Source organism: Mobula hypostoma, chromosome 10 (genome assembly GCF_963921235.1).
Source record: "Mobula hypostoma chromosome 10, sMobHyp1.1, whole genome shotgun sequence".
Taxonomy (NCBI): domain Eukaryota; kingdom Metazoa; phylum Chordata; class Chondrichthyes; order Myliobatiformes; family Myliobatidae; genus Mobula; species Mobula hypostoma.
In genome coordinates, this window is record NC_086106.1 from 18,218,931 (window position 1) to 18,246,437 (window position 27,507).

A 27,507-nucleotide genomic window follows, 5' to 3' on the forward strand; every position below is an offset into this window, starting at 1 on the left:
CAATTTTCAGCTGAACAACCTGTACTCCCCTGAATTTGTCCAGTGCCTCTTACTCCCTGGTTGCCTCACCTGACTGGAATCGCTTTTGTACATGAAGGCGATGCAGTTAAAGACTGTAACATTTTCTTCAAAGTCCTCTTTCAGCGGCAGAGATCGAACCAGGACAGGAAACACCTTCCAACACAAACGGAGAGGATGCAATAATTCAACTGACCTGACTGGATCGGGCTCATCTTTGACCACACAGAGAAAAACAGCACTGTCACCATACTTTGGCCTGTTCTCCCACTGAGGAGATTAGCAGCACCCCGATGTTGATATTCTGTCTGGACAGTGTTGGGGTGTTTGCAGTGGTTGATACACATTGGATGAAACCTCTCAGCTTTGCTTTCCCAGCTCTCCTGAGTGGCAAAATCTCTAGGGTGAGACACTGAATGAGAAGCTTTGGAGAGGGTCCTGAAGAGGTTCATGAGAATATTCCCAGGAATGAAAGGGTTAATGAGGAGTGCTTGATCGCTCTGGACCTATACTCACTGGAATTCAGAAGAATGAGGGGGATTCTCACTGAAACCAACCAAATATTGAAACGCCTAGACAGAATGTTTCCTATAGTGGGGGAGTCTAGGACCAGAGGTCACACCCTCAGAACAACATGATATTTCTTTAGAACAGAGATAAGGAGGAATTTCTTTAGCCAAAGGGTGATGGATCTGTTGAATTCATTGCCACAGACAGCTGTAGAGGCCAAGTCACTGGGTATTATTTGAAGTGGAGGTTGATAGGTTCTTGATTAGTAAGGGTGTCAAAGGTTATGGGGAGAAGACAGGAGAATGGGGTTGAGAGGGAAAATAAGTCAGCTATGATTGAAAGGCAGTGCAGACTCGATGGCTGAATGGCTTAATTCTGCTGGATTGCACAATTGCACCTAACTCTGGTACATCTTCCCACAGTGTCCCTTATTCTGCCACCGTGATCTCCATACACCACACTACGCAGAGTACTCCCCCTGTGCCCCTCATGAGATCCCATCCGAATCTCCAAACTCCAGATCCATTTCCAGTAGGGATTGGACCCTTGAAGGCAGAAACGGGTGAACTTATCATGGGGAACAAGGAAATGGCAGACGAGTTGAACAGGTACTTTGGATCTGTCTTCACTAGGGAAGACACAAACAATCTCCCAGATATAATAGTGGCCAAAGGACCTTGGGTAATGGATGAACTGAAGGAAATTTATATTAGGCAGGAAATGGTGCTGGATAGACTGTTGGGTCTGAAGGCTGGTAAGTCCCCGGGACCTGATGGTCTGCATCCCAGGGTACTTAAGGAGGTGGCTTGAGAAATCGTGGACGCATTGGTAAGCATTTTCCAATGTTCTATAGATTCAGGATCAGTTCCTGTGGATTGGAGGGGGATTAATGTTGTCCCTCTCTTCAAGAAGGGAGGAAGAGAGAAAACAGGGAATTATAGACCGGTTAGCCTGACGTCGGTGGTGGGAAAGATGCTGGAGTCAATTATAAAAGATGAAATAACGACACATCTGGATAGCAGTAACAGGATCGCTCCGAGTCAGCATGGATTTACGAAGGGGAAATCGTGCTTGACTAATCTTCTGGAATTTTTTGAAGATGTAACTATGAAAATGGACAAGGGAGAGCCAGTGGATGTAGTGTACCTGGACTTTCAGAAAGCCTTTGATAAAAGTCCCATATAGGAGATTAGTGGGCAAAATTAGGGCACATGGTATTGGGGGCAGAGTACTGACATGGATGGAAAATTGGCTGGCTGACAGAAAACAAAGAGTAGCGATTAACGGGTCCCTTTGGGAATGGCAGGCGGTGACCAGTGGGGTACCGCAGGGTTCAGTGCTGGGACCGCAGCTGTTTATAATATATATTAATGATTTAGATGAGGGAATTAAAAGTAACATTAGCAAATTTGCCGATGACACAAAGCTGGGTGGCAGTGTGAAATGTGAGGAGAATGTTATGAGAATGCAGGGTGACCTGGACAGGCTGGGTGAGTGGGCAGATGCATGGCAGATGCAGTTTAATGTGGATAAATGTGAGGTTATCCACTTTGGTGGTAAGAACGGGAAGGCAGATTATTATCTAAATGGAGTCAAATTAGGAAAAGGGGAAGCACAACGAGATCCAGGTGTTCTTGTACATCAGTCACTGAAAGCAAGAATGCAAGTACAGCAGGCAGTGAAGAAAGCTAATGGCATGCTGGCCTTCATAACAAGGGGAATTGAGTATAAGAGCAAAGAGGTCCTTCTGAAGCTGTACAGGGCCCTGGTGAGACCACACCTGGAGTACTGTGTGCAGTTTTGGTCTCCAAATTTGAGGAAGGACATTCTTGCTGTTGAGGGAGTGCAGCGTAGGTTCACAAGGTTAATTCCCGGGATGGCGGGACTGTCATATGTCGAAAGATTGGAGCAATTGGGCTTGTATACTCTGGAATTTAGAAGGCTGAGAGGGGATCTTACTGAAACATATAAGATTTTTAAGGGATTGGACACACTGGAGGCAGGAAGCATGTTCCCGCTGATGGGTGAATCCAGAACCAGAGGCCACAGTTTAAGAATTAGGGGTAGGCCATTTAGAACAGAGTTGAGGAAAAACTTTTTCACCCAGATAGATGGATATATGGAATGCTCTGTCCCAGAAGGCTGTGGAGGTCAAGTCTCTGGATGCTTTCAAGAGATAGAGCTCTTAAAGATGGTGGAATCAAAGGTTATGGGGATAAGGCAGGAACTGGATACTGATTGTGGATGATCAGCCATGATCGCAGTGATTGGCGGTGCTGGCTCGAAAGGTCGAATGGCCTACTCCTGCACCTACTGTCTATTGGATGGGTTTGGGACAGGGGTGTGGGAAACCATGGGCCTATGTTATTCCCTTACCTGTTCCACAGGGACACCTGCCAGGTTAGTCATTATCATTCGGGACACGGCTCCACAGACATTGTCCACCACCCGCCGGTTCTGCTCTCGGGCAATGATGGACGACAGGACTCCCAGCAGAGATGGGTAGTGTCTGACGATGAGTGTTAAGGAACTGACAGCAGAGCTGAACCAGAGTCCCACAGACAAAAGACAACAAATGACATTCCACTTCTCCTTAGGCACCAAAGTTTACCAGGCACAGCCTCCTGCTGGACTCGTGACAATGAGTCTGGCAACACACACACAGCACAGAGAAAGAAACAGAAGTGTACATACATCAACACTACACAACCTAGCGATGATCAGTTGTGGAAAAGGAGAGAAGAACAGACAAAGTGGAAGACAGAGGCAGGGAGAGGGGGAGAGAGAGAGGGGGAGGGAGAGAGAGGGGGAGGGAGAGAGGGGGAGAGGAGGAGGGAGAGAGAGGGAGGGAGAGGGAGAGGATATGTTAAGAATGTTTATATTTTCTTGCAAGTCCAGGATACTCAAATATGGCTTCCTTCCCTTGCTCAGCGAGCACTCCAATGCCGAAGACAGAATTGCTGCGCACCTCCTCGTCCGTGTCACGGGCTCCAGCCTGAAGCACTGGCAGCAAACGGGGTACAAACTGCACTGTAGCTGGCCCCAAGGCATGAACCGTCTCAGCAATTGACCCGATGGCAAAGGATTTCTCGGCCACAGTGCAGCTCGGTTTCTAAAACACAAGACCAGTTCTTGTCCATTATCCAGACAGTGGCAAGCACTTCCCAAGGGCCTTTCCTCTAACTCAAGTCCCACAAATCTGTTTAGGCAACAGTGCAGGCCTTTGCCCCATTTTGCCCCTTATATCTTGCCCTTCTCACCTTAAAACTGTGTCGCCCAGTTTTAGACTCACCTAACCTGTGAAAAAGACTGTGACCATCCACCTTATCCATCCCCCTTGAAATCTTATCTGTAAGGTCACCCCACAGCCTTCTTTAATCCAGGGAAAACAATCACTGCTTGTCCTGCCTGTCTTATAACTTTAGTCCTCCATCCCGGCAAAATGGTTTTCGCAACCTGTCCACCTTATTACGTTCTTGCAAAAGTAATGGCAACCATTTCTTGGAGAACGCCAGAGATCTCAGGCACACTAGGTCCCAATCTAGGAGTCCAGAACTCTTTTCTGGGTTAGTGTGCCTGTCTGCCCAGACACAGCCCACAAGGCTTGCACATTTCCCTTATTAGGAAGGAAGGTTTCATATACATATGTTGGGGGAAGGGGAAGGAAAGAGAAGGGCAGAGGAGTTCATCTGAACACAGGTCTGCTTCCGTGATACCTACAGTTCTCTCATGGCTGTAATGAGCAGTAGGTCCTGTTGGCCTGTGCCAATGCTCCTGCCCCATTGTCACCTGTCTGCCAGCCAATCTGCCAGATTCTCCTACCCCTCAGCACCACATCCACCATCCAAACTGCTTCACCCTCCTACCCCTCCACCACCCAATCTGCCACCCTCCTACCCCCCAGCACCACATCCTCCATCCAATCTGCCACCCTCCTACCCCTCAGCACCACATCCACCATCCAAACTGCTTCACCCTCCTACCCCTCCACCACCCAATCTGCCACCCTCCTACCCCTCAGCTCCACATCCTCCACCCAATTTGCCACCCTCCTACCCCTCAGCACCACATCCACCATCCAATCTGCCACACCCTCCTACCCCTCAGCACATCCTCCACCCAGCCACCCTCCTACTCCCTCAGCACATCCACCACTCAATCTGCTACCCTCCTACCCCCCTACCCCCCAGCACCACATCCACCACCCAATCTGCCACCCTCCTACCCCTCAGCACCACATCCTCCACCCAATCTGCCACCCTTCTACCCCTCAGCACCATATCCACCACCCAATCTGCCACCCTCCTACCCCTCAGCACCATATCCACCACCCAATCTGCCACCCTCCTACCCCTCAGCACATCCACCACCCAATCTGCCACATCCTCCTACCCCCCAGCACCACATCCACCACCCAATCTGCCACCCTCCTACCCCTCAGCACCACATCCTCCACCCAATCTGCCACCCTCCTACCCCTCAGCACCATATCCACCACCCAATCTGCCACCCTCCTACCCCTCAGCACCATATCCACCACCCAATCTGCCACCCTCCTACCCCTCAGCACCATATCCACCACCCAATCTGCCACCCTCCTACCCCTCAGCACCATATCCACCACCCAATCTGCCACCCTCCTACCCCTCAGCACCATATCCACCACCCAATCTGCCACACCCTCCTACCCCTCAGCACATCCTCCACCCAGCCACCCTCCTACTCCCTCAGCACATCCACCACCCAATCTGCTACCCTCCTACCCCCCTACCCCCCAGCACCACATCCACCACCCAATCTGCCACCCTCCTACCCCTCAGCACCATACCCACCACCCAATCTGCCACCCTCCTACCCCTCAGCACCACACCTGCCCTTGATCATGGTGGAGCAACCGGCAGCATTTCCGTGCCGAAGCTGTACCTACCGTTTTACATAGCAGCAGGGGCAGGAATCCAGCAAAGTACGGGGCGAAGGTCTGCCCTCCCGCTGCAGTGGCCAGTAGGGGGATGCCCTCTCCTGCGTACTCCAGCAGGATGGAGTCGTACTCTGCCTGCAAGACAGAAGAACATGTGAGAAGCACAAAGCGACTGGCTGTTCCTCCAGAAATCTGCCGAAGACAGTGCTGGCCCTGTTGCAAGTGACTGCAAATAGAGAGACTTACAGAATGGGAACAGGCACTTTGGCCTGACTCATCCATAACAACTGTGTTGCCCAGTGAGCTAGTTCCATCTGTCCGCATTTACTCATTGCACTCTAAACATCTCCTACCCATCTACTTATCTAGATGACTTTTACTGTTGTTAACGTGCCCACATCAACCTCTACTTTTGGCAGCTCTTTCCAGACATGCACAACCATCAGCGTGAAGAAGCTTCCCCTGATGTTCCTTTTAAATCTCTGCCCTCTTGCTTTTTAGCATCCTCTCCCTGGGGGGAAAAGAATAGCTATGTCTTTTCACCCTGTCTATGCCTGTCATGATCTTGTATACCTGCAGCAGGTCACCCATAATCACCTACATTCCAGGGAACAAAGTCCTATAAAAATAAAAAGGAATAAAGACAGAGTTGAAGAGATAAGTTTGCTCCCCACACAAAACATCTTGACTACACTTCAACAGGAGTGATACAAAGGGACCTAGGAGTACGTCCATATTCCCTCGAAGTGGAGTCGCAAGGCTATAGTCATAGAACAATGTAGTCTGGGTACAAGCCTTTCTGCCCACTGGTCCATGCCGACCATGGTATCCACTCAGCTAGTCCCTATTTCCCACATTTGGTCCATATCCCTGTAAGCCTCTGGCCTCTGCTAAAGGAAGTGGTTGAGGCAGATACAGTAACAATATGTAAATGATTTGGATAAATAGATGGATAGGAAAGGATTACAACATGGAACAGTACAGGACAGGTCACTGTGCTGTTCTTGATGCCTATTTATAGTGAACAGTTCTCCTCCTGTGTATCATTCATATCCCTCTATTCCCTTAATATTCATGTGTCTATCCAAAAGTCTCTTAAATGCCACCAAATTGCCAGCTTCCAGTATTACCCCAGTAACCCACTGCAGACAATGAACACTATTTTGTCCCTCACATCACCCTTAACTTTTCCCCCCTTTAACCTTATAACGCATGTCCTTTGGTATTTGACATTTCTACCCTGGGGAAAAGATTAAAAACCTCTATCAAGTCTCATCTTAGCCTCTGACACTCTAAAGAGAGCAACTTATCTTTCCTTTTAGCTCATAGCCTCTAATACTGGCAGCATCCTGGTTAGTTGCTTCCTCTTCACAATGTCTGCATCCTTCCTATAATGGAGTGGTCAGAGGTACACACAATACTGCCAGTGCAGTCTGACTAAAGTTTTATAGTTTTAAAGATTAGAGCAATATAGGCAAAATATAAGCAAATGGGACTGGCTCAGTCAACAACTTGGTTAGCATGGACCAGTTGGGTCAAAGACCCGTTTCCATGCTACGACTGTAAAATCACTGGAAGTGCTTTGGACTTGATTTATTTGATTTTATTGTAATACAGCCACAGGATAAGAAGACTGTGAAGTTTGCAGTAATTATCTGGTTTTCTGTAAGAAAACTGACTGCTGTCTGTCTGTTGTATGGCATCTTTGCCCAATACACCCTTACCCTGCTTACATCTCACTGATCGACACTATGCTAGTAAACGATGTGAAGGAATGGCTTTAAATAATGTCTCTGCAACTTCTTCTCCAGAACACTACAATGCAAGGTCAGTGCCCTCAAACTCTGCTTCCAAGTCCCAGTCCCACAGTTTTGGGCTGACCTCTCTGTAGAGGTGAGGAATAAGTGGAGGTAGCCTACAGGGAGCAAGGTGGACTCAGTTCAGAGAACAATCTGGTGCAGGGAGGTGGAACCCAAAACCAGGTCCTGACAAGGTTCCCTCGGACCCTGGGGAAGGCAAGTTCAGAAATTGCCTGGGCTGTAGCAGAGATATTTAAATTATCCTTAGTGACAGGTGAGGTACTGTTGTTCCACTGTTTAAGAAAGGCTCTAAGAATAAATGAGGAAATTACAGGCCGGTGAGCCTGACACCAGTACTGAAAGCTATTCTAAGGGACCAGATATATACTGCAAGTATTTGGATAAACAGGGATTGACCAAGGCTTTGTGCATGGTAGGTCATGTCTAACCAGCCTTATAGAGTTTTTCTAGGAAGTTACCGGGAAAGTTGATGAAGGCAAGGTAGTGAATGTTATCTACATGGACTTCATTTAGCAAGACAGTTGACAAGATTTCACAATGGAGGTTGGTCAAGAAAGTTCAGTTGCTTGGCGTTCAAGATGAGGTGGTAAACTGGATTAGACATTGTCTTTGTGGGAGAAGCCAGAGAGTGGTAGTAGATCTGACTAGAGGCCTGTGACAAGTGGAGTGCTGCAGGGATCAGTACTGGGTCTGTTATTATTTGTCATCTATATCAACGATCTGGATGATAATGTGGTTAACTGGATCAGCAAATTTTTGGGTAACACCAAGATTGAGGGTGCAATGGCCAGTGAAGAAGACTATCAGAGCTTTCAGCCGGATCTGAACCAGCTGAAAATCGGCAGATTGAATTTAATGCAGACAAGTGCGAGATTTTGCACTTTGGTAGGACCAGCCAGGATAGGTCTTACAGTGAACGTATGGCATTGAGAAGTGTGGTTGAACAAAGGGATCTGACAGGTACATAATTCATTGAAAGTGGTGGCAAAGAAAGCTTCTGGCACATTGGCCTTCAAAAATCAATGTACTGAATACATGAGACAGGATGTTAAGTTGAAGTTGTACAAGACATTGGTGAGGCGTAATTTAGAGTATTGTGTGCAGTTTTGGTCACATACCTACAAGAAAGATGTGAATAAGATTGAAAAAGTACAGAGAAAATTTACAAGAATTTTGCCTGGACTGGAGGACCTGATTATAAGGAAAGACTGAATAGGTTAGGACCTTACTCCTTGGAATGTAGAAGATTGAGAGGAGATTTGATAAGGAATACAAAATTATGAAAGGTATAGATATGGTAAATGCAGTTAGGCTTTTTTCCTCAGAGGTAGGTGGAACTATAACCAGAGGTCACGGGTTAAGGGCGAAAGGTGAAATGTTTAAGGGAAACATGTGAGAAAACTTCTTCACTCAGAGGGCGGTTAGAGTGTGGAACAAGCTGCCAGCACAAGTGATAGATGCAATTTTGATTTCAACATTTAAGAAATGTTTGGATAGGTACATGGATGGGAGGGTTATGGCTCGGCGCAGGACAATGCGATTAGGAAATTTAAATAGTTTGGCATAGACTAGATGGGCTGAAGCGTCAGTTTCTGTACTGTAATTTTCTGACTCTATGACCATTCTTCCCAGTGTCTGACTAGAGGGGCAACAACTTGCCTTGGACTGGATGTCAGGCAGTGTGTGGCATAAAGAGACAGAAGTCATAGTGAGATACAGCCAGGTGTTTCAGCACCAAGTAGAACATGGTTATGTTCTCAGACCCTAGAGGAGAAAGTGAGACTGGAGATCCACTGTTGGACTAGAAATACAGAGTAGCCAGAGATGGCTTAGTTGTGGTGGAGGTAATGGAAGCAGTAACCAATAAAAGGGGCAAGTTATTTATATAACAGTGACAAGAAAACAGTCAAAGGAGCAATAGGTGGAAGAGAGGAAAGGAGAGCAGAGGGAAGGGGCTTTTCTTTGACAAGGGGAAGGGATGAGTATAGCAGGGGCAAAATCCCTATTCAGTGGCATATCTATTTGCATGATGCTATTGAGAGAGAGAACGGAAGGGGAAGAGGAAAGAGGTCAGAAATGAATGAATAAAGCATGTTAATGAATAATGAAATAATGAATGTTGCGACACTTGGAATTCTGCTCCTTCCGAAATTTCTCAGACAGGGAAGGAGGTTCTCCAGTTTCTGGCTGCATGCCGCCCCCAGACCCCAAAGGCAGAACTCCTCCATGCCTGTGCAGACATGTGCCTTAACAGACTAAACCTGCTCTTAAGTAGTCCTAAGATGCCTGTCCACCTCCTGAAACAGAACAGAAACTATACTAAACGTTCAAATGCTCTCAGTACCCAGCTGAATGCATGCTGCCTGAACTCTTCCAACATTCAATGAGAGACATGAAGAAGATCAAAGACTGGCTGGCTTTGTATCCTGCTATGACCCAGCTTCTCCTCCACACAGAGCTTAGGTAACCGAAGGGTTTTATAACCAGCAGATTTATTGCAGAGAAGTATGGGTTTGATAAAGATGACATTCTGCTATGAAGCACTGAGGATTGTCAACAATCTGGCTTGTGCAAAGAATTCCGTGTTTAGAGTCAATCAGCGGACAGACCATTGTTTTTCTCCTCTTTACATTATTATTGTGCATATTATTATTCTGTATTTTATTATCAGTTAAGTCTGCACACTGCTAAGTGTGTTTTTAAATGCAGCTGCTGTAACGAAAGAAATTGCCTCTCGGGATCAATAAGGTACTTATTATTATTATTCTTATTATTATAAGACCAAGACCCAGGAGCAGAATTAGGCCATTTGGCCTATCAAGTCTGCTCTGCCACTCAATCATGACTGATCCTTTTATTTATCCCTTCCTCAGCCCCACACCCAGGCCTTCTCCCCATAACCTTTGATGTCATGTCGAATCAAGAACTTATCAAGCTCTGCCTTAAATACACCCAAAGACCTGGCCTCCACACTGTGGTAATAAAGTCCACAAGTTCACCACCCTCTGGCTAAAGAAATTTCTCTGCCCCTCTATCCTGAGGCTGTGCCCTCTTGTCCTAGACTCCTCCACCATGGGCAACATCCAGTCAACATATGCCATATCTAGGTCTCAACTTTCGAAAGGTTTCAATGAGATCCCCCCCTCATCCTCCTAAATCCCAGCCAATACAGAACCAGAGCCATCAAACATTCCATATGATAACCCTTTCATTCCCAAAGTCATCCTTATGAACCTCCTCTGAACCCCTCCAATGCCAGCATATCCTTTCTTAGATGAGGACAAAACTGTTCACAATACTCAAGGTGAAGCCTCACCAGTGCCTTATAAAGCCTCACATACCTGGTCTTGTACACTAGATCTCTTAAAATGAATGCTAACATTGCATTTGCCTTCCTCACCACCTGCAAGTCAACAGGTTTAGGTTGCTCTGCACAAGGACTCCCAAGTCCCTTTGCATTTCAGATTATTGGATTTTCTCCCCATTTAGAAAATAGTCTGCACATTTATTTCTTCTACCAAAATGCATGACTATGCATTTTCCAACATTGTATTTCATTTGCTACTTTCTTGCCCATTCTCCTAATTGGTCTAAGTCCTTCTGCAGCCTACCTGTTTCCTCAACACTACCTGCCCCCCCACCAATCTTCGTATCATCTACAAACTTAGCAACAAAGTCATTTATTCCATCATCTAAATCATTGATGTACATCATAAAAAGCAGTCCTAACACCGACCCCTGCAGAACACCAGAAAAGGATCATTTTATTCCCACTCACTGCCTCCTACCAATCAGCCAATGCTCTAACCATGCCAGTAACTTTCCTGGAATACGATGGGCTCTTAACTTGGTAAGCAGCCTCATGTGTGGCACCTTATCAAAGGCCTTCTGAAAGTCCAAATATACAACCCCCACTGCATCCCCTTTATCTATCTTATTTGTAATCTCCTCAAAGAATTTCAACAGGTCCGTCAGGCAAGATTTTCCCTTGAGGAAACCATGCTGACTTTGTCCTACCTTGTCCTGTGTCACCAAGTACTCTATAACCTCATCCTCATTATGATAATCTCTATGTCACAGGTACATCAAGGACAGCTCTGTTCTCATCTTACTTGGAGTCTTATGCTGATTCGGGCTACAGGCACTGGGGCTCTTTGGAGTGTTCAAATTAGGAAGGGGTATAGGTGTTGGAATTGGTTTATTATTGTCACAAATACTGAGGTAAAGTGACAAGCCTGTCTTACATACTGTTCACACAGATCAAATCATTACACAGTGTACTTAAGTAGAACAATGTAAAACAATGACAAAGCAGATGGAAGAGGAGAGATGAGGGAACGTCTGGGGTCTTTATTTATGCTGGCTGCTTTAGTGAGGCAGTGAGATGTATGGACAGAGTCCATGGAGAGGAGGCTGGTTTCTATGATGTGCTGAGTTGTATCCAAATCTCTCTACAGTTTCTTGCAGTCACAGGCAGAGCACTTGTCACACCAAACCATGATGCATCTGGATAGGAAGCTTTCTATGATGCACTGATAAAAATTAGTAAGGATCGATAGGGAAATGCCATATTTCTTTAGCCATCTGAGGAAGTTGAGGTGTTGGTGATGTTTCTAGGGACTCTCAACCTCAACACCACTGATGTGGACAGGAGCTTATGCCCTGCACCCCTCCTCAACTTCCAGCTCTTCTTCAAAGTCAATAACCAGCTCTTCTGTTTTGCTGACATTGAAGGAAGTTTGTCATGACACCATATCAGTAAAGTCTCTATCTTCTTCCTAGACTCTGACTCATTGTTAGAGATATGGACCACTAGTGGTATCACCTGTAAACTCGTAGATGGAGCTGAAGCAGAATCTGGCCATGCAGTCATGAGTGTACAGGGAGTAGAGTAAGGGGCTGAGGACACAACCTTGTGGGGCACCAGTGTTTAGAATAATCATGGTGGAGATGTTGTTGCCTATCTTTACTGACTGTGGATGCAGTTGCAAAGGGAGGTGTTGAGTCCAAGATCAAGGAATTTGGTGCTGAGTTTGCCTGGAATTATAGTATTGAAGGTGGAGATGCTGTATGAAAGGGTAAAAGAAGGGGCCTGCCATAGCCACTGCTTTCATTAATTTCATCCCTTCACCTCAGAACACAGAGTTGCAAACTTAATGGAGTTTAATCATTCTTGCAAAGAAGGCAGGTTGTGAACTATCACAGACAGCTAGATCCCACACAGCAGGCCAAAAATAGGTTAGGGCTGGAATTTGTGTTAAGTTCAAGGTCTTCTACATGGCATCAAGAGAGGGGCTCCACTAAACGGTCACCTGGTTTCTCTGATGCAGAGGAGCTGAATACTGAACTATAAGGAGATTGCAGGAGGTGGATCCACAGATTATTCAGTAAATAGTGTACAGGGGAGCTTCAGATAACAGAAGAGCAACTTGTGTGGGGGAGGTAAGTGAGGGCAGGGAGAGTAAAGGCCTGCCTTGGCACCATTGCTGTCAGCTTTTGGATTAAACGCAATCAGCTGGAGGAACTCAGGTCAGGCAGCCTCCGTGGAGAAAAGGGATGGCTCGATGTCAAGACCCTGCATCAAGACAGACCACAATCTGAAACATGACCCTCCCTCTGCCTCAGCAGATGCTGCCTGACCTGCTGAGCTCACCCAGCTATTTAATTTTTGCCCCGGTCTTTGGTCCCCATCTGACGCTCTTGGCTCGTTGCTTCCCCCAGGCTATGTTCTCCTCTGCTGGCTAGTGAACCTGCACCTCCCCAATAAGGTGATCTCCCTGAGAATCAGTCTTCCTCAATGCCTTTCCTGATGCCAGCTCTCATCGCCACAGAGGTCTACTACACCGCCTGCTTCCAGCACCAGTCAACCTCTCCTGCTGCTGTCGCCAAGTGGTACGGTCAGCAGCAACATCTCTCAGGTCCTCGGGTCTGATCTTGCACTTCCTTAAGGCATTCTTCATCTGATCCTTATAGCGCTTCTTTGGCCCTCCAGCTGACCGCTGACCATGACGTAGCTGGCCGTATAACACTCTGCCGGGTGGCCGACATGGGGGCATCCTTATCACGTGCCCCAGCCACTGCAGCTGACACTGGGTGATCATGGCCTCAATACTCCTGCAGTTGGTCTTTACAAGTATTTAAGTGTGAGGCACCCGGTCACGCCAGGTAATTCCCAGGATGTGCTGGAGACAGCTTATATGGAGGCAACATAAGCGGCCTCCCTGACAGTAGTTACCAGAAGAGGGCATGTCTCAATTGGTGAGGGCTTCAGTGACAACAGCTTCCTTGAGGCACTACCTCTTGAGGATGTCCTCGATGGTGGGGAGGAGTTGTGGCTGTGATGGGGCTGGCTGAATCTACAACCCTCTACAGCCCATTGCGATTCTATGCATTGGAGCCATCATACCAGCTGGTGATGCAACCAGTCAGAATGCTCTTTACTGTACATCCATAGAAATTTGCTAGTCTTTGTTGACATACCAAATCGGCTCAAACTCCTAATGAAGTAGAGCTGTTGGCATACCTTCTTTGTGATTGCATTAATCTGTTGGGCCTAGGGTAAATCCTCTGATTCATTGCCGCTCAGGAATTTGGAGCTGCTCACCTTTGACTTTGGTGAGAAGAGTGGGCAGTGGATGCCCACAACTCCCCACTTCCACCATCGCACATCATATACATCAACCTGGACTTAAATTACACTGTCAGTCCCAGTCCTGACCATTACTTAACTGCATGGAACAGGACAGAATGGTGCTCCTGAACATGGTAACCCACAACCACAACAGAAATCCAGAGTAACACACACAAAATGCTGAAGGAACTCAGCAGGTCAGGCAGCAGCTATAGAAATGAATAAAGGGTCGATGTTTTGTGCCAAGACCTTTCACCAGGACTGGAAAGGGGGAAGAAGCCAGAATCAAGAAGGTGGGGGGGGGGGGGGAGGAAAAGAGTACAACCTAGAAGGTGACAGATGAAACCAGGAGAGGGAAAGGTAAGTAGATGGAATGAAAGGAAAAACTGGGAGTGATAGATGGAAGAGGTAAAGGGCTGAAGAAGAAGGAATCAACTAGGAGAGTGGACCATGGGAGAAAGGGAAGGAGGAGATGTTGTGGCAGTGATAACACCTACAACCTTTGTCACCAACCTAAAACACTTTCCACACAGGCCTGCTTTCAAATAGTTATGGGATCGTTAAACAGATGATCAGTTAGAGGAGGAAGAGGAAGAGGGATGGTCAGGGCTTGGCTCACTGAATTGTGCTCTTTATCTAAGCCCATACACATTCTGCTCTGCATCTAATCTATAAATAAATCTGACAGCACTTCTTAACCTCAATAATCAAAGACCTCAGCCACCCCTGATGTTCTCTCTTCTCCCCTCCCATCAGACAGAAGATGACTGAAAGCACAAATCACCAGGCTCAAGGATAACTTCTATCTCACTGATAGCAGATAGTTGAATGGACCTCTTGTACAATAAGATGGACCCTTAGCCTCACAATCTACCTTGTTATGATCTTGCACTTTATTGTTTGCCTGCACGAAAATGGGGGAGCAATGGGGCTCTGCATTATGCAGGAGCAGACAGAGCACTAGGCACCAACCTCCGTGCACTGACTGGCCAATGCAGCACACTCTTCTGACAGAGGGGCTCCAACACTCTGCCTGACAGAGCAGGCAAGTTCCTGCCAATGCGAAGGAGGAGAGAAGATGGCGGCAGGAAGAGATGATGGGACTGTCAGGGCAGGATGTTCAGGAGAGTGGGGTGCACCTTACAATGACATGGTATGTACCCAGCAGCTACTGACACTGGTGCACTGTGCACATGAGAGAGACAATAACAGTCTGGTCTGAACTGAAAAAAATCTGTGAAAACATTCGATCTACATGGTCTCAATCACCTGCAAGAGGGTTGCAGATGAACATGAGGCTTTCCCCATTTTGATTTTCTGTCCATTTAGAAAATAACCTGCTTTGCTTTTAGTTAGTTGCACGGTGGGTTTTTTTTTGGGGGGGTTTTTTCCTTTTCTCTATTGATATATATATATATAAAAAATTAGCATGCTATTATGTTACCTTGGTATGTTATGTTTAAATTACATTGTTTGTAGTATTTTTTTTGTATTAATATCTTCTGTAATTTTATTATATTCTAACAGTGTATTAGTGTCTATATGGCTTACCTTTTTGTATACTTATTTAATAAAAAGATTTAAAAAGAAAGAGAAAATAACCACGTGAACATTCCCTGTGAGAGCTAGTTCCAGATTTGCCACACCCTGTGAGAAAACAGTTCTTCCTGAACTCCCAGTGGGGTTTATTACTGACTGCCTTGTGTTGAAGGCAGCAGGTTTAGCTCTTCCAACCAGCAAGCTCACACACACTCTCTGTAGGCTAACAAACACTACTGGAACTTCGTAGTTCAACGTTAGGCCACCCTGGAGTCTTAGAAAGAGAGAATACCCACCTCTGCAAGGGTCTTATATCTTCTCAGCAGCTTCTCCACTGACATTAATTTTCAAACTACCCAAAGACAGAACTGCAATCAGCGTGCAGAGTGGTTTTACCCTCACCATGGGTTCATAGTTAGCAGAAACCCTCTGCAGAAATAACCATGGTGCCCTATTTACTTTCTCTAATATGATAATATTAAGCTGCAGCTATTTTTATATCTGTACTCCGAGATCTTGTTGCCCTTTACCACTCAGACTATTTTTCTGATATTATGCTTCGAATTGGATAGAAGTAAATACTTCTAGTTTTACATCTGTGCATTACTAGCAGGTTAGCTGATCTGGTAATAACATGGTTTAATAGCGTTTTTAAAAAAAACAATTAAAGACTGTAAAAATGTGGAAAGCTGAACTGCCTTGAACAAAACCCCAGTCCACTTACCTCCTGCTCTTCATCTGACTCTGTCTCTTCATTTTCTGGATCTTGGCAGGTTGTCTGAGGGACACAGAATAAACAATGAAAACCCAGCTAGTTCAGACACACGATATCATAGTGAGACATTGACCACACCTTCTGCATGCTCCCTCTGAGAGTGGACGCGGAGGGACAGGGAGCTTTGTCCTACCTTTTTCTGCAGTACATTCTTGATGGCTTTGCAGATTTCGTCCAAGCGGCCTGGCTCCTTCAGCACATCCCCTTTGCAGTTTTTCAGCACGTTGTTCATGGATTCCAAGATTGTCATGACCACCAGCCGGTCCTTCTCCTCATGGATGGTTTTCAGGTAGTTTGGAAAGACCATAGATAGTAACTTCTGGAAACCTGCAATGAGTGAAGACACACAATGTGTGTGCTGGAGGGAAGGGGTGGGTGAGGAAGAGGGTTAACGAGCAGGAGCTGGAGATAGATGGACCAGAATTTGGCCGGGGAAAAATACTGCTGCTCAGATCATGGGTATGTTCCCTCCTTCTGTGAGATCCGAGGCCAGGATGCAGGCAAAGATCCTTCACACTCCTATTTATTGTGTGCAGCTACTCAGCCTAGTCCCTCACAAGGCCAGAAACATGCTCTCCTCTACCATGAGACATGGAGCTCTCTGAGCACACACCGGGCAGGAATTGGGCAACACTTAGCAGTTATCGAGCAACATCTCTGCAGGCTTTAGCAATACTGAATGGAGTGAGGGCATTCAGAATGAGACCAGATCCCATAAAATAGCAATATATCTGATTATTTACTCACATTTTAATTCTCCATTATAAAGAAAATTAAGAGAACATATTTCATAAGACAGGAAATCAGTGGCAAAAATCAAACCAGCATTGTTATAATGAAGTGAATAAGTGGATATTCATGGGTTAAATAAGCGGGCAAAAGACAAAACTAAAAGGCCACCTGCTGATTATGGTTTAATTGTGCAGCAGGAAATACTTGTCAGTGGAACAATTACCAACAGTAAATGATTAAACACTTGGACACCAGCTCTCCCAGATACCTGACTATGGAAAATGTCCTGGCCTTGAGCTCTTCTTACTGTTGTGGAGATCTATCAGAGAGTAGCAAGAATATTTGCAAAGTTTATTGTCTTTGAGAGGGAGATTTTGCAATGTATTGGAATTAAGGGGCCTGGCTTAGTTTTTGCCACAGAGGAATTTTGTCAAGTATTTTATCTCTTTCTTTCCTCAGGTTCTCCCTTTAGCATAGTTCTCTCTGAGGATTTTACATGGCTATGAAAAGACATGTTGGTGGGCAGGTTCAGTGGATCAGTTGGGCTTCAACTTTACAACAGGAAGGTTTACAGAGATGGGGAACAGGTAAAGTCAGGTAGGTGTAAGTTTACTGAGATTAGTAAAGCTATAGATAGTGGAAAGGTGTGACTCTGTAAGTTTACAGTGAGGGGAACGAGTACTGAGGAAGGAAAGCATTACCCTGTAAATTTGATGGCATAGGTGCAGGTAGAGAGAGTGGAATGGTGTGAATGAAAGCAGTGATGTAAGAAGACAAATTGACTTCTCTGAGTAAGGAACCCACAATGCTAAATGCTGAGCAGACTGAAAGAGGAATCTGGCTGGAGGTACTGAAGAGCAACCTTCTGTCCAGAATGTTCACTGTCTACTTTGGGAAGGTTCTGTAAAATCTGTGAAATGTGTACATGTGGGATATTAGGATAGAAAGTTGAGGTTCCTTCATTAGGAGGGAGGATAAACATGGAGCCCGCCACCCCACTAACTGTACGTCACAGTAACAGGCAGCATGACGCCTGTGTGAGGACAAAGTCCTTCTTGCTGCACGGCTGCAGCTCTGCTTGGAGACAGCACCACCTTCTGTCTAGCAGACAAACACCTACAATGACAGACTGTTAATGGGAAGCTGAGGTTTCTCCTCAGGTTCTGGTCACACTTCAGCCCCACTCACCTGATCTATGGTCACCCGATGCAGCGGGGGGAGGGGGGGGAAGTCGCTCGGGAGATCTCCTGTTTGGTTTATATCTGGTCCTGGCCACGTGGCTGTTCACAGGTCTAGGTGGCAGGTGGTCAAGGGGTCTGCCCTTCTTCTGGGGTTATGTCTGGGCCTTGGTGTTCCTGGAGGAGCATGTGGTATCCATAGGTACAATGAGGGATTTCTGGGAACAGTGGGACCCACAGGGGCCCAAGTATGTTGTAGAGAAGTAATATTGATATTTTAATTTAAAACTGTAAAGAGTATGCTTTATACAGTCTTGAATATTGTATACACTAGATTCTAGTTAAATAGGCCATTGGTTAATCAATGCAACCACTTATTTTGGACAATTCTGAAAGAACAAAAATTAATTAAGGAAATAGCCAGGATTCCCTTTAAACAACAGGAATTCTGCAGATGCTGGAAATTCAAGCAACACACATCAAAGTTGCTGGTGAACGCAGCAGGCCAACACAGCAGAACTGTTTGCTCACTGCGGTTTCAAGCATTCAGGCTTGGAGATGGTAGAAACGGCCAGAAGTGAAAGTGATGAAACAATTTCACTGCTTCACCAGGTTAGGAACTATGAAGAATTTGAAGGTACTGACAATCATCTTGAACGTTACAATGAAAATGAAGATTTGGAGGAAGTAATCTTGAAAGTATTGTCTGAAGGCAGTCTATAATCTTCACTAGCTTTTTGTTCTCTGCTGATTTTGTTTATTTAAGTCATACAATAAAACAAACATGGCAGCATGAGTTCCTCCGTTGATAACTATTAGGAACTAATACACATTTTTATAGTATTATAGTATTGGCAGTATTCTACTTTGCTCTGTATTTCAATTAAATACATTATTTCTCACAGTTAAATGCTAGCTTGTCTTTTTATATGTTTTTAACTATTTCCATGAAACCTTGACTCATTGGGGCTGCTGCTTAATTGGGTCTAAATGTACTGGTCTGGATATGTTCCAATTAACTGGAACACTCAGCGTATGTTTTTGTTGTAATATTGGAGTCATTGTATATTAAAAAAAAATGGAAGCTGCCCTGATCCAATGCTCACAGAAAGGGAACAAGAGCAGAGACAGAGGTGAGCACAGGAGGAACTGATATCAAGGAAATCCTGGTGTGTACATCTCCAAAGGTGAGAAGATAAGTTGAAATGAAAAGGAAAAATCCTTAGCTTTCAAGTACAAAAGTCAGAAGATTATTGTAAATCATTGTGTGGGTCCCATTCTGAGAACTCAGTCCATCTGTGGGCATGGGCTTTAGGAAAGAGGACAAGGTCCTGGGGAAAGCTCAGAGGAGATTTTACAGGAAGAGATATGTGGGAGGCTGGCGATGCTAAGGTTGTTTCTTTACTGTACTTGTTGGAGGATTTGGATAAAGTAACAGGGTGAAATGGTCTCTCTTGGCAAGAGACACAGAGAGCAGGAGCAAAGCAAGTTGCTATGATTTGGTGCCTAAATGGAAGATTGCAGCAGAATTAAGTTTTTCAAAAGGAAATTGATTAAATAGATGAGAAAAACTATGCAAGGCTCTGGGGAACTGGCAAATGTGATGATGGAACTAATTAAATTGTTTTCTTTAAAAAGGCCCTACAGTAGCAAGTTAGGCTGAAAGGTTTTTCTTGCTGTTACCTAATACAATTGTGCAGAATGGTTGGAAGCACCGCTCGGAACAGTAGGGGACAATGGAAAATGCTGGAAATGTGGAATGGATCCATGAGCTTGAAGGTAACACACTGAAGAATCGGGGGAGGAAAAGGGTGGCAGGTGAGATCTAGACTGAGAGGATTCGGGATGAGCCTGCTGAGAGGAAACAGAGGTGTGGGACAGGCCAGCATCACAGTTCCAGCATAAATGGCTGCATTAGGTGAAGACTTGGTTACACTCCTGGACAAAAGCCCTGAAGCCAGTGGCCAACACTTGCTCCATAGAAATAGGATGCCCATAAGGGAAGTTCAGTATGCTGTGTTAAAACCTGCTTCTATACAGCTCAGACGATGAAAATGTGTGTTGCAGCCAATGATCTACCTCCTGCACATTACACATGCTCTCTATGTAGAGAACCCCCGTAGCCAGAACTGCACAGCAAGCTCCCACAAATGGCAACGTGAAGAAACTCAACATGCTTTAACTGTGTCTTAAGAGATGAATATTAGCCTCAAGGCACCAAGCAGGACTTCCACTGCTCTCTGAGGCTGCAGGTCCTTCAGTATTCCACTTGCAGATGGGAACTTGCTTTTGGCTCAGTCGAAGGACACAGTGCTACTCACTCAGCACTGCTGCCAGGAGTGATGGCCTGCATCTCTGCACGTGGGTTTCCTGCACGGGGCACCTACCTTTTCACTGAAAAGGTGGTACAACCTTATTATTCCTTTTCTGTTCACTTATTTATTTATTTCTGTAATTTATAGCAATGTTATATCTTTGCACTGTACTGCTGCTGCAAAACAGCGAATTTCATGTTGATTAAGTCAGTGATAATGTGCCTGATTCTGATTGGAAATAGAAATAAAGCTTGGTGGCTTTAATAACCTTACACGAAAGTAGAGGTCAGCTTATCGGATAGGCAGAGGTAAGGGGCAAACTGAGACAACACAACTGTGTTTCAAGAGTCAACTAAGAGTGGGGACATTCCTGTTGTTTTTATATTCGGAATAGGTTGATAATGTTTACCGTGGCTACAAGTGTCATGTTTGTACTAAGCACAGTTCATTTACGTATTTTGCATTCCATTAACTTGCTTAGAGGCTTAGAGGAGGGGTCATGCTCCAGTTTTACATTGGTTCTTCTGCCTTCCAGAGTCACAGCTGGCTTCACAGTCTTGTATTTACATAGCACTTTTCATGTCCACAGGACATTTCCAAAGAATTATAGTGCAATATCTCCAAAATGCAATTGTTGCAATGAGCTTTGAACCTTGGCATACTATCTGCTCACAACAAGCTCCCATAAGCACAAATTAAACAAACAACCAGATAGGATGTTGGCTGAGAGATAAATATTAGCTCAGCTCAGCATGATTATGTAAGTTTAATTTTCCATAGGAGGCTGCCACTTCACCCTTTGTGAGAGCCTGAAATACTCAGATATTCATACACCACCACGCTGGTATGTAACCAATGCTATCAGATCCCACCCGACTTTCATGTGGTACTACCACAATGCACACAAAAATCCTTGTCATGCCCTCCCTGGGTCTTTCAGATGCTCATCACTCCCTCCAATGCACAAACAACAGTATCTCCTTGTTTACTCATCAAGATCCTTCCTGCTGAAGGAGAACATTCCCAGCCTCTCCTTTCTCTCCATCCTAAATGAAGGTGGATAGCTGAGCTGTTGCCTCACCACTCCAGTGACCCAGGTTCAGTCCTGATCTCTGGCACTGTTTGTGCCAAATCCCTGTGATTGTGTGGATTTATGCCAGAGGTTCTGGCTTGCTCCCTCCTCCTACAAAGGAAGAGGAGGCATTGGGTATCCTAAAACATTAAGGTCCTGATGTAAACAACAGGAATTCTGCAGATGCTGGAAATTCAAGCAACACACATCAAAGTTGCTGGTGAACGCAGCAGGCCAGGCAGCATCTCTAGGAAGAGGTACAGTCGACGTCTCGGCCTGAAACGTCGACTGTACCTCTTCCTAGAGATGCTGCCTGGCCTGCTGCGTTCACCAGCAACTTTGATGTGTGTTGCTACAGCCCTCCCACCTGTTTTACACAGGATGAGAGAAACATACAGCTGACCCAGAAGGCCATTCTCAGAAATCCCCCCCCCACCCCCCACTGTGCTTTGGCCTATTGAACAAGAGTGTTGATTCCCCAATGAACAGCAACACACATCAAAGTTGCTGGTGAACGCAAGGAACGTAAGAGATTTGAAAGTGGGAGGGGGAGGGGGAGATCTTACTAACTCTTCCTTCAGTTAGCCCTGACGAAGGGTCTCGGCCTGAAACGTCGACTGTACCTCTTCCTAGAGATGCTGCCTGGCCTGCTGCATTCACCAGCAACTTTGATCAAGGTCCTGATGTAATCTATCCCAGAATACTGAAGGAGGAAGGAGATGAGATTTCTGGGGCCTTGTCAGAGATATCTGTTCCTTCTTTAGCCACAGGACTGGAGAATAGCCAGTACTGTTCCTTTGTATGAGGCAGATAAGGGGTACAAATGTCAGTGAGCTTATCAGTGGTAGGGAGAGACCCAGTGACACCACTAATGTTTTATTAAGGTTTACCTTTAATTTGCATTTCTTGCTTCTTTTAGAAACTCTTTCCATTTTTAACATTAATGAACACCCCAGCCTATCACACACTGCTCTTCCAACCCACCTGAAATCCGTCATCCCCAGCTCACTGTTCTGACATTGACTTTAACACTGTATCATTACAATGATTTGGGCAGGTGGGGCTCGTCAGCCTTGGACAGCAGCCCACCTAGGAGAAGGAAATCTCTGATTTTAAGCCTCCGCTGCCTTGTGGCCATACCCACCCATGGGAAAGGCTTCAGGAGTAAACCCCGAGGAAGAAATCTGAAGCTGGGATCCCTACAGTTTGTTGTTGTTTACAACTTCACTCTGGCAACCTCTGCGATGACACTGGTGCCAAGCTGTATTGGCACTTGCCCTTCCCTTGGACTACATCAGTGATGTGGACAGGGGAACCCGCTGCATGGGCAACAGCCGGTTCTTCAAATCTTCCTGCCCAGGTTTGCACCCTGGAGAGGACACAGTACAGCAGAGGCGCAAACCCATGATCCTGTGGGATCGACGGCTGCCTACTATTACAACGATACTCTCTATAGACAGGAAGCATCTTACCTCGCCTTTCTCTGTATTACACTGCACAAAGACTGAATATTAAACCCATCAGCTTGATAGGTTAATTGGCCACGGTCAGTTGCCTTGAGTGTGTAGTGCTGCTCGGGAGTGTTTAAGCTGGTGTGTTTGGGGTTTGGGAACTGGAGCAGCAGAGGGAACGATTGAGGAGAAAGTACGAATAAGCAGGGCTGGGTTAATGATCACATGGAGTAAAACAGGTAAGGCAGATGAGCTTACAGTCTGGGTTAGCACATGGAACTACAAAACTGTAGCTGTTACAGAAACCTGGTTGGATGAAGGACATGTTTGGTAGCTCAATGTTTGAGTGCACAGATGTTTCAGGCATGACAGAGAGAGGGATGTAGAATAACAAAAGCAAAAATTGCAGATACTGGTAATTTGGAAATAAAAGCAGAAAGTGCAGAAACACAGGTCAGTCAACATCTGTTTAGAGGGAAACCAAAGTTAGCACTTCAATGAAGACCCTTAACAGAGGGTTTCAACCTAAAACATTACCCCTGTTTGTCTCAACTGTTTCTGCTTTCATTTCACAAGATTGCTTGCTTAAGACAACAAATACCCAAGCAGGCAAGCTTTGACTGCAAACGGCACTTATAACCCCAGCCTGATTCCAAGGAACAGCTTCACGACAGCCAAACATACAACACCCTCAGATGGGGGAGGAACTGTTACCTTCCAAGTTTTGGTCGGTTGGATTTTCCTGAGCGACTTTGTAAAGAGCGCAGCAGAACTGGCCAACAGCTTCGTAAGCAGATTTCCTGACGTTGACATGTGGATACTGCAAAATATATCAATGTCTTGGAATTAGTCTTTCACCCAGTCCTGAAGCTGAGGCAAAACAAAAATCCACATCCATTTCCAGAGGCTTTTCACCACTCTGAGACACCTCAAAGAGCTTTCCAACAAGTTAAGCACTTACTTGTTTAGTTTATATATATTAAATAAGACCTTGGTCAGACCCCACTTGGAGTACTGTGTTCAGTTCTGGTCACCTCACTACAGGAAGGATGTGGATACTATAGAGAAAGTGCAGAGGAGATTTACAAGGGTGTTGCCTGGATCGGTGGGTGTACCTTATGAGAATAGGTTGAGTGTACTGGCCTTTTCTCCTTGGAGCAACGGAGGATGAGAGATGACCTGATAGAGGTGTATAAGATGATGAGGGGCATTGATCGTGTGGATAGCCAGAGGGTTTTTCGCAGGGCTGAAACGGCTAACATGAGGGGGCATAGTTTTAAGGTGCTTGGAAATAGGTATTGAGGGGATGTCAGGGGTAAGGTTTTCACACAGAGGGTGATGGGTTCATAGAATGCACTGCTGGTGGCGGTGGTGGAAGCAGATACAACAGGGCCTTTTAAGAGCCTCTTAACATAGGTACGTGGAGCTTAGAAAAATAGAGGGCTATGCGCTAGGGAAATTCTAGGCAGTTTCTAGAGTAGGTTACATGGTCGGCACAACATTGTGGGCTGAAGGGCCTGTAATGTGTTGTAAATTTCTATGTTTCTATGTTAAATGCAGGAATTAGAGAAGCTAACTTGCACTAAGGAAGCCATCAGAATGAGCAAACTGGCAAAGATAGATCAGCTGTCGATCTTGCACTGACCACCAAATCGCCCACCACCAAATGGACTGACAGACAGACAGTGTATCCTGGGAAACCAAACTTACATTATGTAGTTGCCAAGCTAACAGTGCAGTGGTGTTAAATTACATAGCCCAGCTCCTTGGGGTGGTGAAGAAGCCCACTGTTCTTAAAATGAACTTAAAAATCTCCCTTGTCACTGCACAGGTAATCATAGCTGCCCTGACCAGGTCCCCAACAGCTGGGAGGTCACTGTAGGAGCAGTAGCTTCTGGTGCTGGGGAGCAAGGTTCAGACAACATTGTACTTACATCAGTGATTCGGAAGATTTCTTCAAAGCACGACTCCATGTATGGCATAAAGGCAACCCTATGGCAAAACAAAACTGCTTTAGACATGGAGAGGGAAGAGAGACAGGGGGAGAGAGGGGAAAGGGCAAGAGGGTGCCGGGGATAGGTTGAGAGGTCTGCAATTCCGACCAGAATGGCCAATGTTTCTAGCTCAGAATGGCAGAGAGAAGTGACAAGGGGACAAACTTGTCTGTGGTGACAGATATTACAGGTGTGTGCCCTAAGGGGGGTCCACAGTGTTCCACGGTAGGGGTCTGCTTTGCCCAGGCTTGCCCCTGAGCTTGTTGTCATAGTCATAGTCATACTTTATTGATCCCGGGAGAAATTGGTTTTTATTACAGTTGCCCATAAATAATAATTAGTAATAGAACCATAAATAGTTAAATAGTAATATGTAATTTATGCCAGTAAATTATGAAATAAGTCCAGGACCAGCGTATTGTCTCAGGGTGTCTGACCCTCCAAGGGAGGAGTTGTAAAGTCTGATGGCCACAGGCAGGAATGACTTCCTATGACGCTCTGTGCTGCATCTCGGTGGAATGAGTCTCTGGCTGAATGTATTCCTGTGCCCACCCAGTACATTATGCAGTGGATGGGGAGACATTGACCAAGATGGCATACAACTTAGACAGCATCCTCTTTTCAGACACCACCATGAGAGTCCAGTTCCATCCCCACAACATCACTGGCCTTACGAATGAGTTTGTTGATTCTGTTGGTGTCTGTTACCCTCAGCCCGCTGCCCCAGCACACAACAGCAAACATGATAGCACTGGCCACCACAGACTCGTAGAACATCCTCAGCATCGTCCGGCAGATGTTGAAGGACCTCAGTCTCCTCAGGAAACAGAGACGGCTCTGACCCTTGGGTGTGAGGGCAGTGTTCAGGTGCAGCCTGACTGGAGGACAGGGAAGTGGAGACCCTGGGGGAATGTCGGTGGGTTTGAGAAGGAGGGAGATGGACCTTTTGGAAGCTCTCACCCAGTGTTGACTGCAATTTCTCCCAGGGCGTCACAGGCATCCTCCTTTTCATCAAGGTAGGCGTTCTCCACGCTGAAACTGATGGGGAGAGAAATACGAAGATGCAGAAGCAACCATTTAACCTTTGATTGATACTGTGGCTGGGGTAAGCACCTTCCCATCCCACTCGCTTTTTTTTTCTTACCCCATAGTGCAACAATACAGACTGCTTTCAGAGGGTTTGAAACCTCTTGCCATGACCTTTTCCAATCTAGAAAGTCCCAGGCTGTTCAGCCCCTCCTGTGATCTAGAACCTGTCACACGGTTCACCTCCTTCAGTAGATGGATATCTCTTTTGTAGTTTGCGACCACAACTTTTGTGATGTGAAAAATTAAACAAGAACTTGCGGACTGAGTAACCATTTAAAGGTCCACTTCCCACTCACCCCAAGAAGAGGTAAACACAAGGGGGAGCCAGAAGCTCTGAATATTGGCAAATCTGTAACCAGGGGCGGGGGTGGAGTTCTTCTCCCTGGGGAGCCAGAAACTGAGCTACCCCAAGGAGGTGGCTCCTCCCAGAATCATGATTTCAGTTTGTGTTTCTTTCTGCCTCCTCAATTTCCATCAGTGCTGCTCACTAGAATCTTTATCATTAACCAGCAGGGTGAACTGGACTGTACTGAGCTTAGCATGCATGGTGCTGGACTTAAATGAGCATCTCCCCAGACCTGATGATGGCACTCTCACCTACTTCACTCTAACAAGCAAGTTTCCCCACTCCCAGTGTTAGTCCCTTCCACTTCCGCCCCCCTGTACTCCCACAAGCAGGGCATGACCGAGCACCAAGAGCTGGTAAAGGTAGCCCCAACATACCCAGTGATGTCAGCATCATCTTCGTCCTCCTCCTCTGTGATAGGCTCGTCCTCATCAAGGTCGTCGTCCAGCAGCAGGAATGTTTTGCTGTTAATATCATAATGGGCCTGGAAAAGGACAAGGCTGCTGACAGTCAACGTGCCTCACATGAGTGCAAAGAGGGATTCATGAACATTTAGGGCAGCGCATGAGATTTGAACCTTTACAGATAGTTACGAGAAGATATCCTTAGAATCGGTCCCCAGCTATAGGTGGAAATTCGGCAGCTGTCTTTCTGTCAAACAGAATGTACAAGAGGAGAAATCCTTTTTTTGAGGTCTGCAAAATAATGAGGGGATATATAGGGTGCATACCTGCAAGCTTCTTCCCCTTAGGTGGGGTGAGACTAGAATTAGAAGTCACAGGTATAGGTGAAAATAAAATATTTAAGGGGAATCTGAGGGGGAGCTTCTTCACTTACTGGCTGATGTGAGGTGGAAGGTGGAATGCAGATTCAATTGGACATTTAAGCTCGGATAGGCAATGGATGAAAGGGGGCTGGAGGCACTTGAACAGAGGAAGAAGGATTTTAAAACTGGGTCACTCCCAGTTGGGAAGCCAATGTCGAGCAGAGGGCACACAGGGTGGATGTAGCAACAGGATGGATGTGGGCAGGAGGTTTCCCTTGGGAGGGCGATCAAGAGACTACAGTCTCAGAATAGAAGTCAGATCTTCACACTGAGGGGAAATTCCTCCACTTGAA

The 27,507-nt window shown here is 45.9% G+C and overlaps 1 protein-coding gene across 1 annotated transcript in view; it reads right to left on the minus strand.

Annotated features, from left to right (window-relative positions):
* ipo4 (importin 4) overlaps nt 1–27,507 on the minus strand; it is a 79,763-nt gene that overhangs the window by 3,175 nt on the left and 49,081 nt on the right. Inside the window, exons 19-28 of the mRNA XM_063060123.1 lie at nt 26,766–26,872; nt 25,914–25,991; nt 24,894–24,951; nt 23,674–23,779; nt 16,345–16,538; nt 16,161–16,214; nt 5,456–5,581; nt 3,432–3,640; nt 2,905–3,037; nt 70–174 (exon numbers count right to left, since the gene is read on the minus strand). Coding sequence (XP_062916193.1) covers nt 70–174; nt 2,905–3,037; nt 3,432–3,640; nt 5,456–5,581; nt 16,161–16,214; nt 16,345–16,538; nt 23,674–23,779; nt 24,894–24,951; nt 25,914–25,991; nt 26,766–26,872 — 1,170 coding nt within the window. The remainder of the gene's footprint in view (nt 1–69; nt 175–2,904; nt 3,038–3,431; nt 3,641–5,455; nt 5,582–16,160; nt 16,215–16,344; nt 16,539–23,673; nt 23,780–24,893; nt 24,952–25,913; nt 25,992–26,765; nt 26,873–27,507) is intronic.